The sequence below is a fragment of the Lissotriton helveticus genome (genome assembly GCF_964261635.1).
Source record: "Lissotriton helveticus chromosome 1_1 unlocalized genomic scaffold, aLisHel1.1 SUPER_1_unloc_35, whole genome shotgun sequence".
NCBI classification, from domain to species: Eukaryota; Metazoa; Chordata; class Amphibia; order Caudata; family Salamandridae; genus Lissotriton; species Lissotriton helveticus.
Genome location: NW_027611676.1, coordinates 542163 through 555723, shown reverse-complemented (window position 1 = coordinate 555723; position 13561 = coordinate 542163). Strand labels below are relative to the sequence as shown.

Below are 13561 nucleotides of genomic sequence, written 5' to 3'. Positions count from 1 at the left end.
GGTGCATCCAAGGCCTACCATGGGCTGAAGCATGTATTATGCCACCCCTAGCTGACCATCCAAACTAACGCCACAGGTTAATCACTCAGATTGAGTAAGGTGGTGTAATCGCCCCTTACTTAGATATAGTATACCTATATCTACCTTTATATATAGACACATATGCACCTATAAGTCACTCCAATGTTAGGCCTCGACAATCCTCAAGGTAGAGTGCTTGGTTTTATATGAGAGGGTGCCCTAGCATGAGCTGAGCCCCTCTGCAGCTTTCAGAACCATGTCCTTATATCTGTTCTATGATATAGTCATACCATATACTCTTAAGTGCATTATAATCCTCGTGGTTAAATGCTAACTTTGGTGTGGCTTTATCAAAACATGTGGTGTAAGGTGTCAAAAACTTTGGAATACTACCCCCTCCCACCAATTCCGGCGGGGGGGTAGCATTCCACCCTTCTAGCGGGAAAAGACATGTATGTTACTGCTTTACCCGGTTAGAGTTAAACAGAGCTTCAGCATCACAAAATGGATGCTGCTGCCACAGACACGAGTCTGACCTCCTGCTGCTGGATGAAACTCCAGCAAGGGAGGCCTGGACAATGGGTTTCCTGTTGAAGGAGGTGCTAGGACCTCCCCAGACAGCCTGTAGTGTATTGGGGCAGTGTGGGTTGAAGGGAACAATGCTTTTCCAGACACTGCCTGGGGCACACAAGATGCTCCATGCATAGCCCGGTTCGAACCAGTTGCTGGGGCACTCCAGTCCCGCTCTGGCGCGATACTGGACAAAGGGTAAGGAGTGTAACCACCCCCTTCCCAGGTGCACCCATAGGAGGGACCTAGTAGGTCCTCCAGCCCATAGTATAAAGCTCTTAGTATAAAGATAGGTGCTGTGTCCCCAGGACTTTAGATTATCCTGGAACGAAACTCTGAAATGAAACTCTTGGACCTTCGACATTCTATACCGATTAGAAGACTGAAGACATCTCCCTTGTGGTCAAGGAGTGACCACCCTGTGTAAACAGGGACCCCTGTCTTTAGTAACAAGCAAGGTAAAGGCGGCAGTTGGCATTTGAGCTGATCCAGTGTGAACAGGAAAGCATTGTGGAAAAAGATGTCCGGTGTTACCTTTGTCATATATACTTCCTGAAGAGTTACCTTTGTTATACACTTTCTGAAGAGTCACCTTTGTTATACACTTTCTGAAGAGCCACCTTTGGTAGATACTTCCTGAAACTAAATTAACGGCAGTGCTTCCTGATTCCTCTCTTTTTCCACAATCTGTTCTGTTTAAATGAAATCTTGTCCATGTGTATCTACCCAAAACTGTACCTGTAGCACAAGTGCTCTGTGGCTTCCCTTTCTTTAGTAAGTTACTCTGTGATTAATGGTAAATCACTACCTTTTCAGAAGTAAATAAGATGTGACATGTTCAACCGCAGTTTTAATGAAATATCCATGTATGCTAAAATGTTCCTTACTAAATTTCAAATATGGTAGAGAAGAGAAGTCTTCTACAGCTGGTTAAATATTGTGTATTCACATTCTATTACATTTGCATTTAGTAATATTGCATTTCTTTACATCCAACAGAAAATAAGCCTTAAAAGCACGGATTGATTATGAATAATGAAGATAACACATCAAACCTGCAAAAATTATCAAAAATAAGGAGCTCCAAAAACATCAGTGCAATCAGAGGCAGAGGACAGATCCAGGAAGAAACAGTCAAAGGCAATTCAGTGAGTGTACGAGTCTGAGCTCTGCACCTCGACACCGCAAGACGAAGAAATGGCCTCAACAAAACCAAGACAACAACACTGACAAACTACCTGCTGTATAAACAAGCGTCCAACACCAGCTTTGATCATGAGGCCGGTATGAGAGTTGGAGGAAGGTCTCGTGTCTATTTGGGATCCATAGCTTGGAACAAACTCCCTCTTCAGCTTTGAGCTGTTAGCAACATGATAATGTTTAAAAAAGGTTGAAACTTGGCTTTTTGTCCATGTTTGAAACAAACTGATTTACTATCTTTTCTGACCTGTGCTTGGCCCCCGCACACTCTTTGGAGTAGCTGTACACATTACGAGTCGCTTCACCATCATGATGTGGCTAGAGCAGTGCTTCGCTATCTAAACTGGCAACAGACCACCATTCAGTGCTCTAGGTGTATTGCAAACTCTTTCTAGCCAAACCGCAGGCACCAGGGAAAAGCACAACGAAGTGGAGCCTAACAACTGAAGGCTAAAGGAAAGCGGAGTTCTGCTCTCTGAAGTACAGAGTATTGTCCCAATTTGCACCTACCGGAAGGAAGATTAAGCTTTACCCGCAAGCAAGCGAAGCCATTATCCAATCTAAAGATGCAATCACCCACAAGGAAGCCTTACTGATATTATGAATGTGGCAGGTATTTAGTGACTCTTTTATTTTATTGTTAAATCGGAAATGAAGCGTCCAAAATAGCGCAAGTGGTTTATTAACTATGCTGACCCTTCAGGAAACACGGTCAGGAGAAAAATCATGCAATTCCACTGAATATGTCAAGAACTTTAGCCAATTAGAAACCATAAAAGAGCATCAGCGAATACAAACAGGGGAAAAACCATACCATTCCAATGAATGTGTAAAGAGCTTCAGTCAAATTGCAAACCTCCACAGACATCAGAGAATACACACAGGGGAAAACCATACCATTGCAGTGAATGTGTGAAGAGTTTCAGTACGTTAGCAGAACTCCAAACACATCAGCGAACACACACATCGGAAAAACCATACCATTGCAGTGAATGTGTGAAGAGCTTCAGTCGAAATACAAACCTCCACAGACATCAGAGAATACACACAGGGGAAAAACCATACCATTGCAAGGAATGTGTAAAGAGCTTCAGTCAATTATCACACCTCCGCAGACATCAGAGAATACACACAGGGGAAACACCATACCATTGCAGTGAATGTGTGAAGAGCTTCAGTCGAAATACAGACCTCCACAGACATCAGAGAATACACACAGGGGAAAAACCATACCATTGCAATGAATGTGTGAAGAGTTTCAGTACGTTAGCACATCTCCAAACACATCAGCGAACACACACAGGGGAAAAACCATACCATTGCAATGAATGTGGGAAAAGCTTCAGTCAAATTTCAAACCTCCACACACATCAGAAAATACACACAGGGGAAAAACCATACCATTGCAGTGAATGTGTGAAGAGTTTCAGTACGTTATTAGGACTCCAAACACATCAGCGAACACACACAGGGGAAAAACCATACCATTGCAAGGAATGTGTAAAGAGCTTCAGTCAAATTTCAAACCTCCACAAACATCAGAGAATACACACAGGGGAAAAACCATACCATTGCAAGGAATGTTTGAAGAGCTTCAGTCAGTTAGCACATCTCCAAACACATCAGCGAACACACACAGGGGAAAAACCATACCATTGCAATGAATGTGGGAAAAGCTTCAGTCACATTTCAAACCTCCACACACATCAGAAAATACACACAGGGGAAAAACCATACCATTGCAGTGAATGTGTGAAGAGTTTCAGTATGTTAGTAGAACTCCAAACACATCAGCGAACACACACAGGGGAAACACCATACAGTTGCAAGGAATGTGTGCAGAGCTTCCGTCGAATTTCAAACCTCCATAGACATCAGAGAATACACACAGGGGAAAAACCATACCATTGCAGCGAATGTGTGAAGAGCTTCTGTCAGTTACAAGAACTCCAAACACATCAGAGAATACACACAGGGGAAAAACCATACCATTGCAGTGAATGTGTGAAGAGCTTCAGTCAGTTAACAGACCTCCAGAGACATCAGCGAATACACACTGGGGAAAAACCATACAATTGCAGTGAATGTGGGAGTAGTTTTAGGTTACAATCAAACCTCCACACACATCAGAGAACACACACAGGGGAAAAACCCTACCATTGCAATGAATGTGGCAGTAGTTTTACTTACTCTTCAGCATTAAGAAATCATCAGCGAGCTCACGAAGGGGAAACAAATCTTTTAAATGCCATGAATGCTTGAAAAGCTGTAGTCCATTATCAATCCTAAACAGGCATCAGCGAACACACGCAGAAGAAAATCCTTCAAGTGCAATGAATGTTTGAAGAAATTTAGTCAATTGTCAAGCCTATATAGACATCAGCTTACACACACTCTGTAAATACCGTACAACTGTAGTGAGTGTAGAAGTACCTTTAGGAAATCTTCCGCATTAAGGATTCATCAGTTAATGCACACAGAGAAAAAACCTTTCAGGTGCAGTGAATGTGTGAATATCTTCTGTCAGTTACTAAACCCACGAATACATCACCTAACACACACAGAGTAAAAATGAGCATTACAATGAATGTCAGAAGTGATTTTGTCAATTGCAAACACACCTGGGGTAAACCTTACAATTGCACTAAAAGTGTGACAAGCTTTTGTCAATTTCTGATCCTACATAGCCTCAGCGAACACACACCTTCATTTAACTCCCTTAGAAATAATCCCAGATATGCAGTGAATTCAGAAGGAAATTAAGAACATTAACAATAATATTGACTCATCTGAGGACATAGACAGGAGAAGAACAGTGCAGTTATTGTGAGATGAAGGAATTACAGGAACAAGTATATAATTATGTGGGTTATTCAAATACCAGATGAATGAAGACTCGACTAGAAGATATGAAGAAAACCAAAGATTTGTAGAATATTGAAAGTGTCTGTTCCCAGTGATTGTTCACTTCAGTACACATAGAAAAAACAACATGATATAACAGGAAATCCACTGGTAGACTAGCACAATGTGGAATAAAAGAAAGAAACACTGGTGCTTTTTATTTGGCGATGAAGAGTTACAAAGAAAAACATCCAAGTGTTCCTGTTCATGCTACCTGTAAAAGTGTAGGGATGAATACGATTCTGCCTGCACACATTGCTATATTAGCATAAGTGAGTTAGTTGCGAAAACACCAGTTTGCTGCTTTTGCACATGACACTACATGTCTCTGTTTTATAAAGACAAACTGCTTGCTTTTCCATCACATGAGAACGATCTGTTTTTCATATCTCTAGACTCACACTGCGACCTTAAGTCTGCACAAAGTGTTCACGGTTAAAATAACAATGTATGCTGTTGATGCAGGTTGATCGGCCCATGCTCTAGACACAACACGAACACAGCTGCTCATTTCTGAAACTCAGGTGCTTTTAATATTGTACTGCATGCATGAGAGTAGCACTTGGAAAAAACCTTTCAATCGAGAAATAGCTGTGCTGATTTGGGATGTGATTCACTTCACCTGACTTTGGAGGTATGGGGTTCCCTGTTTTAACCTAGAGATCTTGTATTATTATAATACCTAGCTCATAGCAAGGGGAGGGTGGTACACAAGGCACTATAGACCTGGTTCCACTATCATTATTATCATACATCCCTTTGTATTTTATGGAATTGTAACAAAGTTGATTGCATTGATTTTATGCATCTTTTTACTTATGTTAGCAAAGATACTGCATCTTAGAGCACGTAGTTGAAATAAACATTTTAGACTATACTGTGTCTCTGATTGCTCACGTTGTGGACATTTATGAGAATAAAAACAAAAGAGTGTTCTTGATTCCCACTATTCCTGAGAGGTCCCAAAGACGCTTGTTCATTGGTAGCTTCGCTATAGTACAGAGAATGAATGAGACACTGTTGCTAGTCGGATAGGGGTTCTGGGCACTGAGGTGGATTTTTGGTACACCACAATACACTGAGGTCCTGGTTTCCTGCGCATAGTTCTGTGCATGAACAGAATTCCCACAACATGGCGCCCAAAGTCTTGATTAGTGCTTGTATCTGTCCACAATACCCTCAACACCTTTTCCTGTTAATAGGCGTGACAGATTAACCTACCTATACGAATGTGTTATAGGTTAATTCAAGCATGAGATTTATAAAAAAAGGTTAACATTTTGAATTACTACCCTTTTTTGTTGTACTGCAATTTATATAAATTGTTTTTCTTCTCTATGTCCTCATGGGTGATATAGACATAGCTCAGCATAGTTGGGCAGTGCTCCGGCGTCATCTGACGCAGTTTGGAGTACCAGACGATGGTATGTCTGTTATCTTTGTGGTGAGTGCTGATTCGGCGTTCCCCTTTGAGCTTTTCTACTCTTGGGTCACGTTTCCTGCAATAAATGCGGATGAGGATACGTTTCATACATACACTCACACTGCGATTCCTGTGAACTATACTCCATATAGGACACAAGAGATTCCAATTTTGGCATGGCAGCATCGTGTTTGGTTTAATGGCACCCTCCCCCACACCGTAACTCCGGTTCGGTTAGGTCCCTTGTCAATTCCTGGGGTCACTTGGCCAGTCTTACCTGGGTTCACACCATATCCACGTTATCTCAATGCCCCGATTGACAACTTGTGTCAACTTTATATCTCTTTTGTTGGGGTACATAGGGCTTTAGTTCAATATGTTTCTTGCAGCGGAACAAGTTTTCTTTAAAAATGCCGACTCAGTAAGCGGCACAATGCACGTGAATTTAAAAGCTACACGCGGTAAAGTCTTGTTATAATTTTAGGAGCCGTGCCATAAAGACAAGCTATCCCAGTTACACCTTTAAAGAAAAGAATCAAGTATGTACAGCCCACCTCATGTAGGAAGCCGTCTGTTTGGACTTAGATGTGTTGCTCAGGTCGGATACAAATGTATCGATATTTTCTCTTGACACAGGGAGCGTGTGCCCCTGCCTGGCTTGGTGATTGATGGTATAAGGATATAGTAATTTAATCCAGTACCCACGCATTGACAAAAGTACGTTATACGTTATATAGCAAACTGGTGGCAACAAACGACGTTGGTGTTGGGTACACAAGATTATGGGTCCAATATTGTTACAATTTCTTTTATCAGAACCTGCTTTTGAAAACAGAAGCACAGGCGAACCACTTGCCGCTATTAAGACTCTGACCCTGGAACAGAGGTAGGAATGAGTAAGATTGTATCTTCTTCCTCCTCCCCGCTTCGTGTACATAAATGAGTGGAGAAAGTCAGACTTTTCCTTCTATCATAGGCAGTCAACATAAAATGTCCTGTTTCACAGCTTGAGCCACTTCCTTGAATACAAAGATTCATAAAAAAGTTGGCTGGTTGTAAAAGTCATCCTTATTTTAGGACATGCTCCTTCCTTTTGACTTTGTCTCTTCATTCTTTACGAATTCAGATTAACTTTTTTGAAAATTTCAATTGTTTGTGTTTGTATTGTGAATTTTTTGTGGAATGTATGATAATTGTTTTGGAATTTAAATGTATTGAATGTACAGTTTTTTCCTTTTTTGCGAAACTTTCAAAAGAAGAATGAATTTGTTTTTTGAAATAGACAGGTATAAATAAAAATACCGGGTCAAACTCAATAAGATTGTGTTTCTCCTATGATCTGAAATAAGTTTTTGGAAATTAATTGTTTGTAGACATATTCTTGTGTTTTCTGGTTTTTGATTATCAATATTTAAATTCACATTGTCGTACATGTGCAGTACAGAACACCCACAGTTCAGCTCTCGTTAACAGTCTGATGCGAAAAAGATTTAAGATCAAACGAGACATTTCAAATGGCTTTTTTTAGTCATAAGCTGTCCTCCGTTAGTAGTCAATGGACAGCGTTCACTTGTGGCGGCAAACAAAAACAATTTAAAAGATTGGCCATGGGCTATAAAAACAGCCCAGGTGTCTTTGCCACACGTGCCGTCTCTTTCTTAGATGGCATTGATCCTGATGCGTACTCGTACATTGATGATATTTATCTAATGGACGACGAATTATGGCCGCATCTGTGTCGCATTGAGCGCATCATAGTTATGTTTGCGGACTTCGGTTATAAATTTATCTTTGCAAAGTCAGACATTGCGGAGTTCACAGTGTTGTTCCTGGGCTCAACAATGAAGGTAGAGGTCTTGCGTCTCACTTCCTGGAGAAATGCCCATGTTTATGGTCTCCTACAACTCTGAAAAAATTACAATCCTTGCTGGGATTTTTGAATTTCGGGTGTACTTATATTCCCGATTATGCCCAGCGTATCAAACCTCTATATGCTTTGATACAACCAACTTTTACCAAGTCATGCTGGCAGCCTGAACATTCAGCTATTCTGCAATTTTTGCAGTCTGATCTTCGTGAATCTAAGTACTTATTGGCTCATGATAACCACACTAACCTGGTAATAAGAATTTTGCCTGTTGCCGTGGGTTTCACGTACTTGACGTTTAATGAAGGAGACACAGTGCCTATCGCTTACAAGTCACACTTGTACACTTCGGCTGAAAAGCAATTTTCTTCTGTCGAGAAAGTCTTGACAGCTGTACAGATGGCGATTCTAAAAGAGAGAGCGCAGTCACAAGGAAAACACATGTTGGTTGTTACACCTTATCCTGCATTTGAAGCAGTGATGAAAGCCAGTGTACCAAATTCTAAAGTTTATATCCTAATTGGATACAATGAGCAACTTTGTTGACATCTCCGGATGTCACATTTATCTTTGACCCCTCATTGCAAACTCAGGAGTTCTTACAGTATGAGTTTGTTCAGCCTTCTCCTCTGTCCATGCGCACGCTTGAGGATTACCATTGTATCCTTAACACTGACTGTTCGGCGCAACCGGCGATAGAATCTAAGCATTCTTATTCAGTGGCCTACGCAATCGTGGCTGGTACCATGGTGAATGGAGAATTCAAGTCCGATGTCATGCACACGCAGACATTAGGTGACTGTACCGCCTAGTTGGCAGAGTTACGGGCTCTAGTGCTTGGGTTAGTGAGAATGAGGGGTAAAAGGTCCCAATCCCTTACTAGCCGTTTATTGAGCAATGGTCCCTCTTTTTTGTCAAGCTTGCCCTCGGCATGCGGAAACCCCTAACCCCCTATTATAGAAAAGTTTGAGAAAGGTGCGTCAGGGCAAGCTTTGTTTTTTATAGTCTATTATGGAAAAATTCCAATCGCACGAGACTACTCGTACCGGCATTACACCAAAATCAGGGAATCCCTATTTATCCACAGAAAAGAACGACCAGATATACTTCTTCAACCTGATTTGTAACGCCCTGAGGAAGTCCCAGGCCGGATGGCCATGTAAGGGTAGAAACAAGTGTTGGCTGTTCTCCTACGTACTATCACGAATATAGTAACACCTTAATTAAAACAAAAAAATGAACCATCGTGTGATTGGAATTTTTCCATATTAGACTATTAAAAACAAAGCTTGCCCTGACACACCTTTCTCAAACTGTGCTCTAGTGTTTGCATTGAAGTTTGATGACCCTCGTGTGACTACTTTAATTGTGAGTGACTCTTATTACTGTGTTCAGTCCTTCAATAAAAATGTATTCTTTTGGACTCAGAATGACTATCGTGATTCCAGAGGTGGCACAATTAAGCACAAGATGCTATGGGTTTGAGTCGCAGAAATAAAGAACGTCTGCCTCTTGTAAATGTAATTCATACTCTTGGTCACCAGCGTGTAGGAGTACACGCTGTTGGCAACAGTCTTGCTGATGAAGCAGCAAAGATCGCAGTAGCAACATATGTAGTAGCAGCAGTTACAAGATCCAACAGTAAGAATGATGATGACATCTTGGCAGCTATAGCTGCTACAGAGATCGGTGATAATTACCCTAAGGGTTTCCCTTCTAAATACTCTTATCATTTAAGTCCTGATAAAGTTCCCTATGTGAGAATTAACAACGTTGGTGACAGGCTGATTCCTGATGCGGACCGCAGGTTACCCTTGATAACAATCGCTCACGAAGGCATAGCCTCGGCTCATGCTGACGTTTCAGCGTATGTCTCTATCTTACAGCAGCGTTAGTGGTGGCGTGGATTGTATATATAAACTTGTGAATATGTCCTTTCTTGTTATGTATGTCAGCAGATTAAACCTTCAACTGCTGCACGGCCGCCACAAACTCAGTTGTACATATCTAATAGACCACTTGGTTGTGTTTTTTTAATCACTGCTGACCTTTTTCTGCTGATACTGCATATAAGTATATCTTAGTTGCAGTGGATTCATGCACACGTTTTCTCTGCATTTGGCCACAAAGGAGTGCTGATGCTCGAACTGTCATCCGAGATTTGCATGTCTTTGTGGGAATTTTTGCATGTGGCACCTTCCATTCTGATCAGGTCCAGCGTTCACCGCTAAGGTGTATAAGGAAGCCATGGGGTCTTTGGGGGTGCAGGTGACATTTTTGTCTCCATACCGGCTTGAGAGCAATTCTGTTGTGGAGCGAATGAACCGTGACTTAAAGCAATCTTTGACAGCTAGGGTTTTAGGTACTACGTGCACTAAATAATCTTCCTAGAAGATCTCTGGGTGGGCAGACCCCGTACGAAATGCTTTTTGGCATAAAAATGTTTGTCCCGGACCTTGATGGTCTAAACATGGTCGGCGACAGCCGTATTCTTTGCCGTAGATAATCATTCTGCTGTGTTACAGAATCTACAAGAGACTCGAGACAGTCTTGCAAAGGAACACTTGCCCTCCACATATGGAGCTGAAGCTGCTCTACAGATTCCAGTAAATTCCGGTAGTTAGCTGGCTACCCCAAGTCGGTGACCTGGTCTGTGAGAAGGTGGAGAACAAGAAGGAGTTCAGCCCCTCGTATCATGCACCCATTCCAGTGCTTGGCATGCAGGGCACAAGAACAGTCATTTTACCACCACTTCCTGGTCGCAAGGGAAACAGGTACGACTCCATTGACAATGTCAAACTACAACGAGTGGTCGGTTCTTCCTAGTATGACTCCTGCTGTCTCTTGTCCAGCACTGCTGAGAAATTCTGTTTTGGCCTCTGCTGACACCAACATCCCTGACCTTGCTATAGAGATGTCCGCAGTCACTAATCCATTATTAAATTTGCCAGCTGGCGATCCACATGAAGATACTGAGTATACATATCCCACAGATTTGTCATTGCCTAGTGTGTAAACAAGTCTAGCTGACCAGTCACATTTTTCCTTTGACTCTGACTCTATAACATCGAGTGTACCATTGAGGTTTTCTATTTTTGTTACTTGGTTTAAAAGAAATTTTTTGGTTCCACCTTGGACCTACATCTGGTTGGTTCTCATCTCCATTTTTTTGTTCATGTCTATTGGATTTGTGATGGTATTTTTCCATCTGGTAAATGGACACTATATAACTGAACGATCAAAAATTTGATTAATTGATGGAACTTTGGCATCACACATCATGAAAAGAGACCAAACTTTTGTCAACATCACAGCGTAGCCCGTGCTAGATGTTATTGTATGAGATGCTGTAAAATGTCAGATTCATGGACCCACAGAAGTGGTTAATGTTCCTAATGTACTTCGTGTTTCAATGGGAGATGTTGTGAAACAAAACATACGTTCTGATGATTGGGATGTCCAAGCCATTGAAGCTCTCTTTTCTGATTTGAAATATTATGCTGCCTTTGATGCTGAGGATTTATATTTGGACTCCACAAACTACGCCAGAATTGTGGAAAGCGCACAGTATTTGTTGTAAAACAACACCGCTATGATAGAAAGTCAATGTAGTTGAAAGAAAACTGCCCACAGGGGGCAGAACGTAATTTATTGGTGCTGCAATTATTTGTGTTGCTCCTAGTGCTTGGGATCCCACTTTTGGAAATATCCCTGTTAGCACCCACTGTTTCGAGGAACTCAACGCACATAAGTAACTGGATTGTAACCAGCAATCTTTACTGTTTCTTCTTACCTGACTGGCGGATGGTTGGAGCCTGCTGAATGTCCTGTGGTCACCTGGGAAGCTGTGCTGGCCATCGGAGGAGTCCGAGTCGGATGGTTGGAGCCTGCTGAAAGTCCTGCGGTCACCTGGGAAGCTGTGCTGGCCATCGGTGGAGTCCAAATCGTCTGGAGTCATCCCCACCTTCACCGGACTGCTGAAGACAGGGTTTGCACTGGGTCTGCACTTGGAGTGCTGGCGTCGATGCCCAGGTGAAGCGTCCGGAGTGGTGTGCTGGGGGCGGACTGGGCAGAGCCTCATGGAGCGGTCCTGGGGTGCTCGAGGCAGGCTGGGCACCCGACCCGAACCCCTGGGTGTGTCATCGCACTGCCTTGACAAAGGCTCTTGCTCCCGACGACGGCACTTTCACCTTCGTCCTGGCCCCCCGGCTGCCCGCTGCCCGCATTGGCGATCCCGGTCTTTGCTTCGCGGATCTGCCCGCTGCCCGTATTACCAATCTTGGTCTTCGCCTCGTGGCTCTGACTTCCCGAGGCCCCCTTGCTGTTCCCGGGACCTTCGGGAGCAGACCCACAGACTGTGCCCGACGATGCGCACAACGATCCCGGTGCTCTCTGCTTTCCGTAGTTCTGGGATCATCGAGAGCTGCATTGAATCTTGAAAAAAAAAAAATACCGATGACACCGATGATTGCAATGAAATGCCGATGACACCAGCGTACTTGCTACACAGGAATGCAACAAGGTATTGTCGCTGCTTCGTTTTGATTTTGATTTTTGTCCATTTACCCCTCTGAGAACTATGGCCCAAAATGGCCGGGGCCATAAACGACAGCAATAAATCGCCTCCATTACTACCAGACGCGCACAAGGCTGAACAACAACTCTGCATGGCACTGGGATCACCAAAATAGATATAGGACTTGTCCTCCCCACTTAGCAAGCTAGAAACTGGACTATCTCGATCTGCCCTGGATTAGAAAGCGAAACTGGTCTACTCCCCTGGTCTCAAAGCCTAAAAACAAACAGAGGACTACAATACTATTCTCTATCTCCCCAACCTTTCGGCAATCTTAGACTAATCATTCCTCATTACTTAACCATGCCTAAGGAGTCGGCCATTTTAGACTAGTCATAATCTCTATTCCTTCATGCCCACTATTTAGCTTAACCACCCACACCTTACACGTACTTACTATAGCTCTGTATCTACACCTACCCACACAACCTCCTTCACCTACCTACACCTCTACTCTCAACATGGAACCCACGGGCAAGCACACATATAAAATTAATTACCCCCGAGCTCCCCCAAAAAAACGCCAAACATTTTAAACACAACTTCTTGAAGTCCCACCCTGAAACCCCCTTTGTGGACACTTACTTCTCACTAAACAATGGAGCCAGGAGCACCGATATTATCTTCTACACTATACGTAGAGCACAATGGAGAAAAACGTTCCTCACCTTATTCACTATCTCCGCCACTAGGAAATCCGCTCATGGCCTAACACTTTCCAACGCACCATCCCAACTCTTCCCAGCGAGAGCAACCATCACTATCTACAACAACGGTATTATCTTAATTCAATCCACAGACAGGAACCCTGACCTATTCGACAACTTGTTCCCCACTTTCAAAGAATATATCTCCAACCCTCCGACTCCAATCCATCTGACCTCCAAGCCTAGCACCCTTGACTCCACAGCGCCTCCTACCACTAATCGCCTATCCTCTCCCACCATCCCTCCTTCTAATCTAGCACAGCATCAGAACGACACACCCCTCCTCCCTCCCC

At 42.9% G+C, this 13561-nt stretch overlaps 1 protein-coding gene across 1 annotated transcript in view; it reads left to right on the top strand.

The window, feature by feature from the left end:
* LOC144805953 (uncharacterized) overlaps positions 1-13561 on the top strand; it is a 630307-nt gene that overhangs the window by 248007 nt on the left and 368739 nt on the right. Inside the window, exon 7 of the mRNA XM_078672414.1 lies at positions 2729-3543. Coding sequence (XP_078528540.1) covers positions 2729-3543 — 815 coding nt within the window. The remainder of the gene's footprint in view (positions 1-2728; positions 3544-13561) is intronic.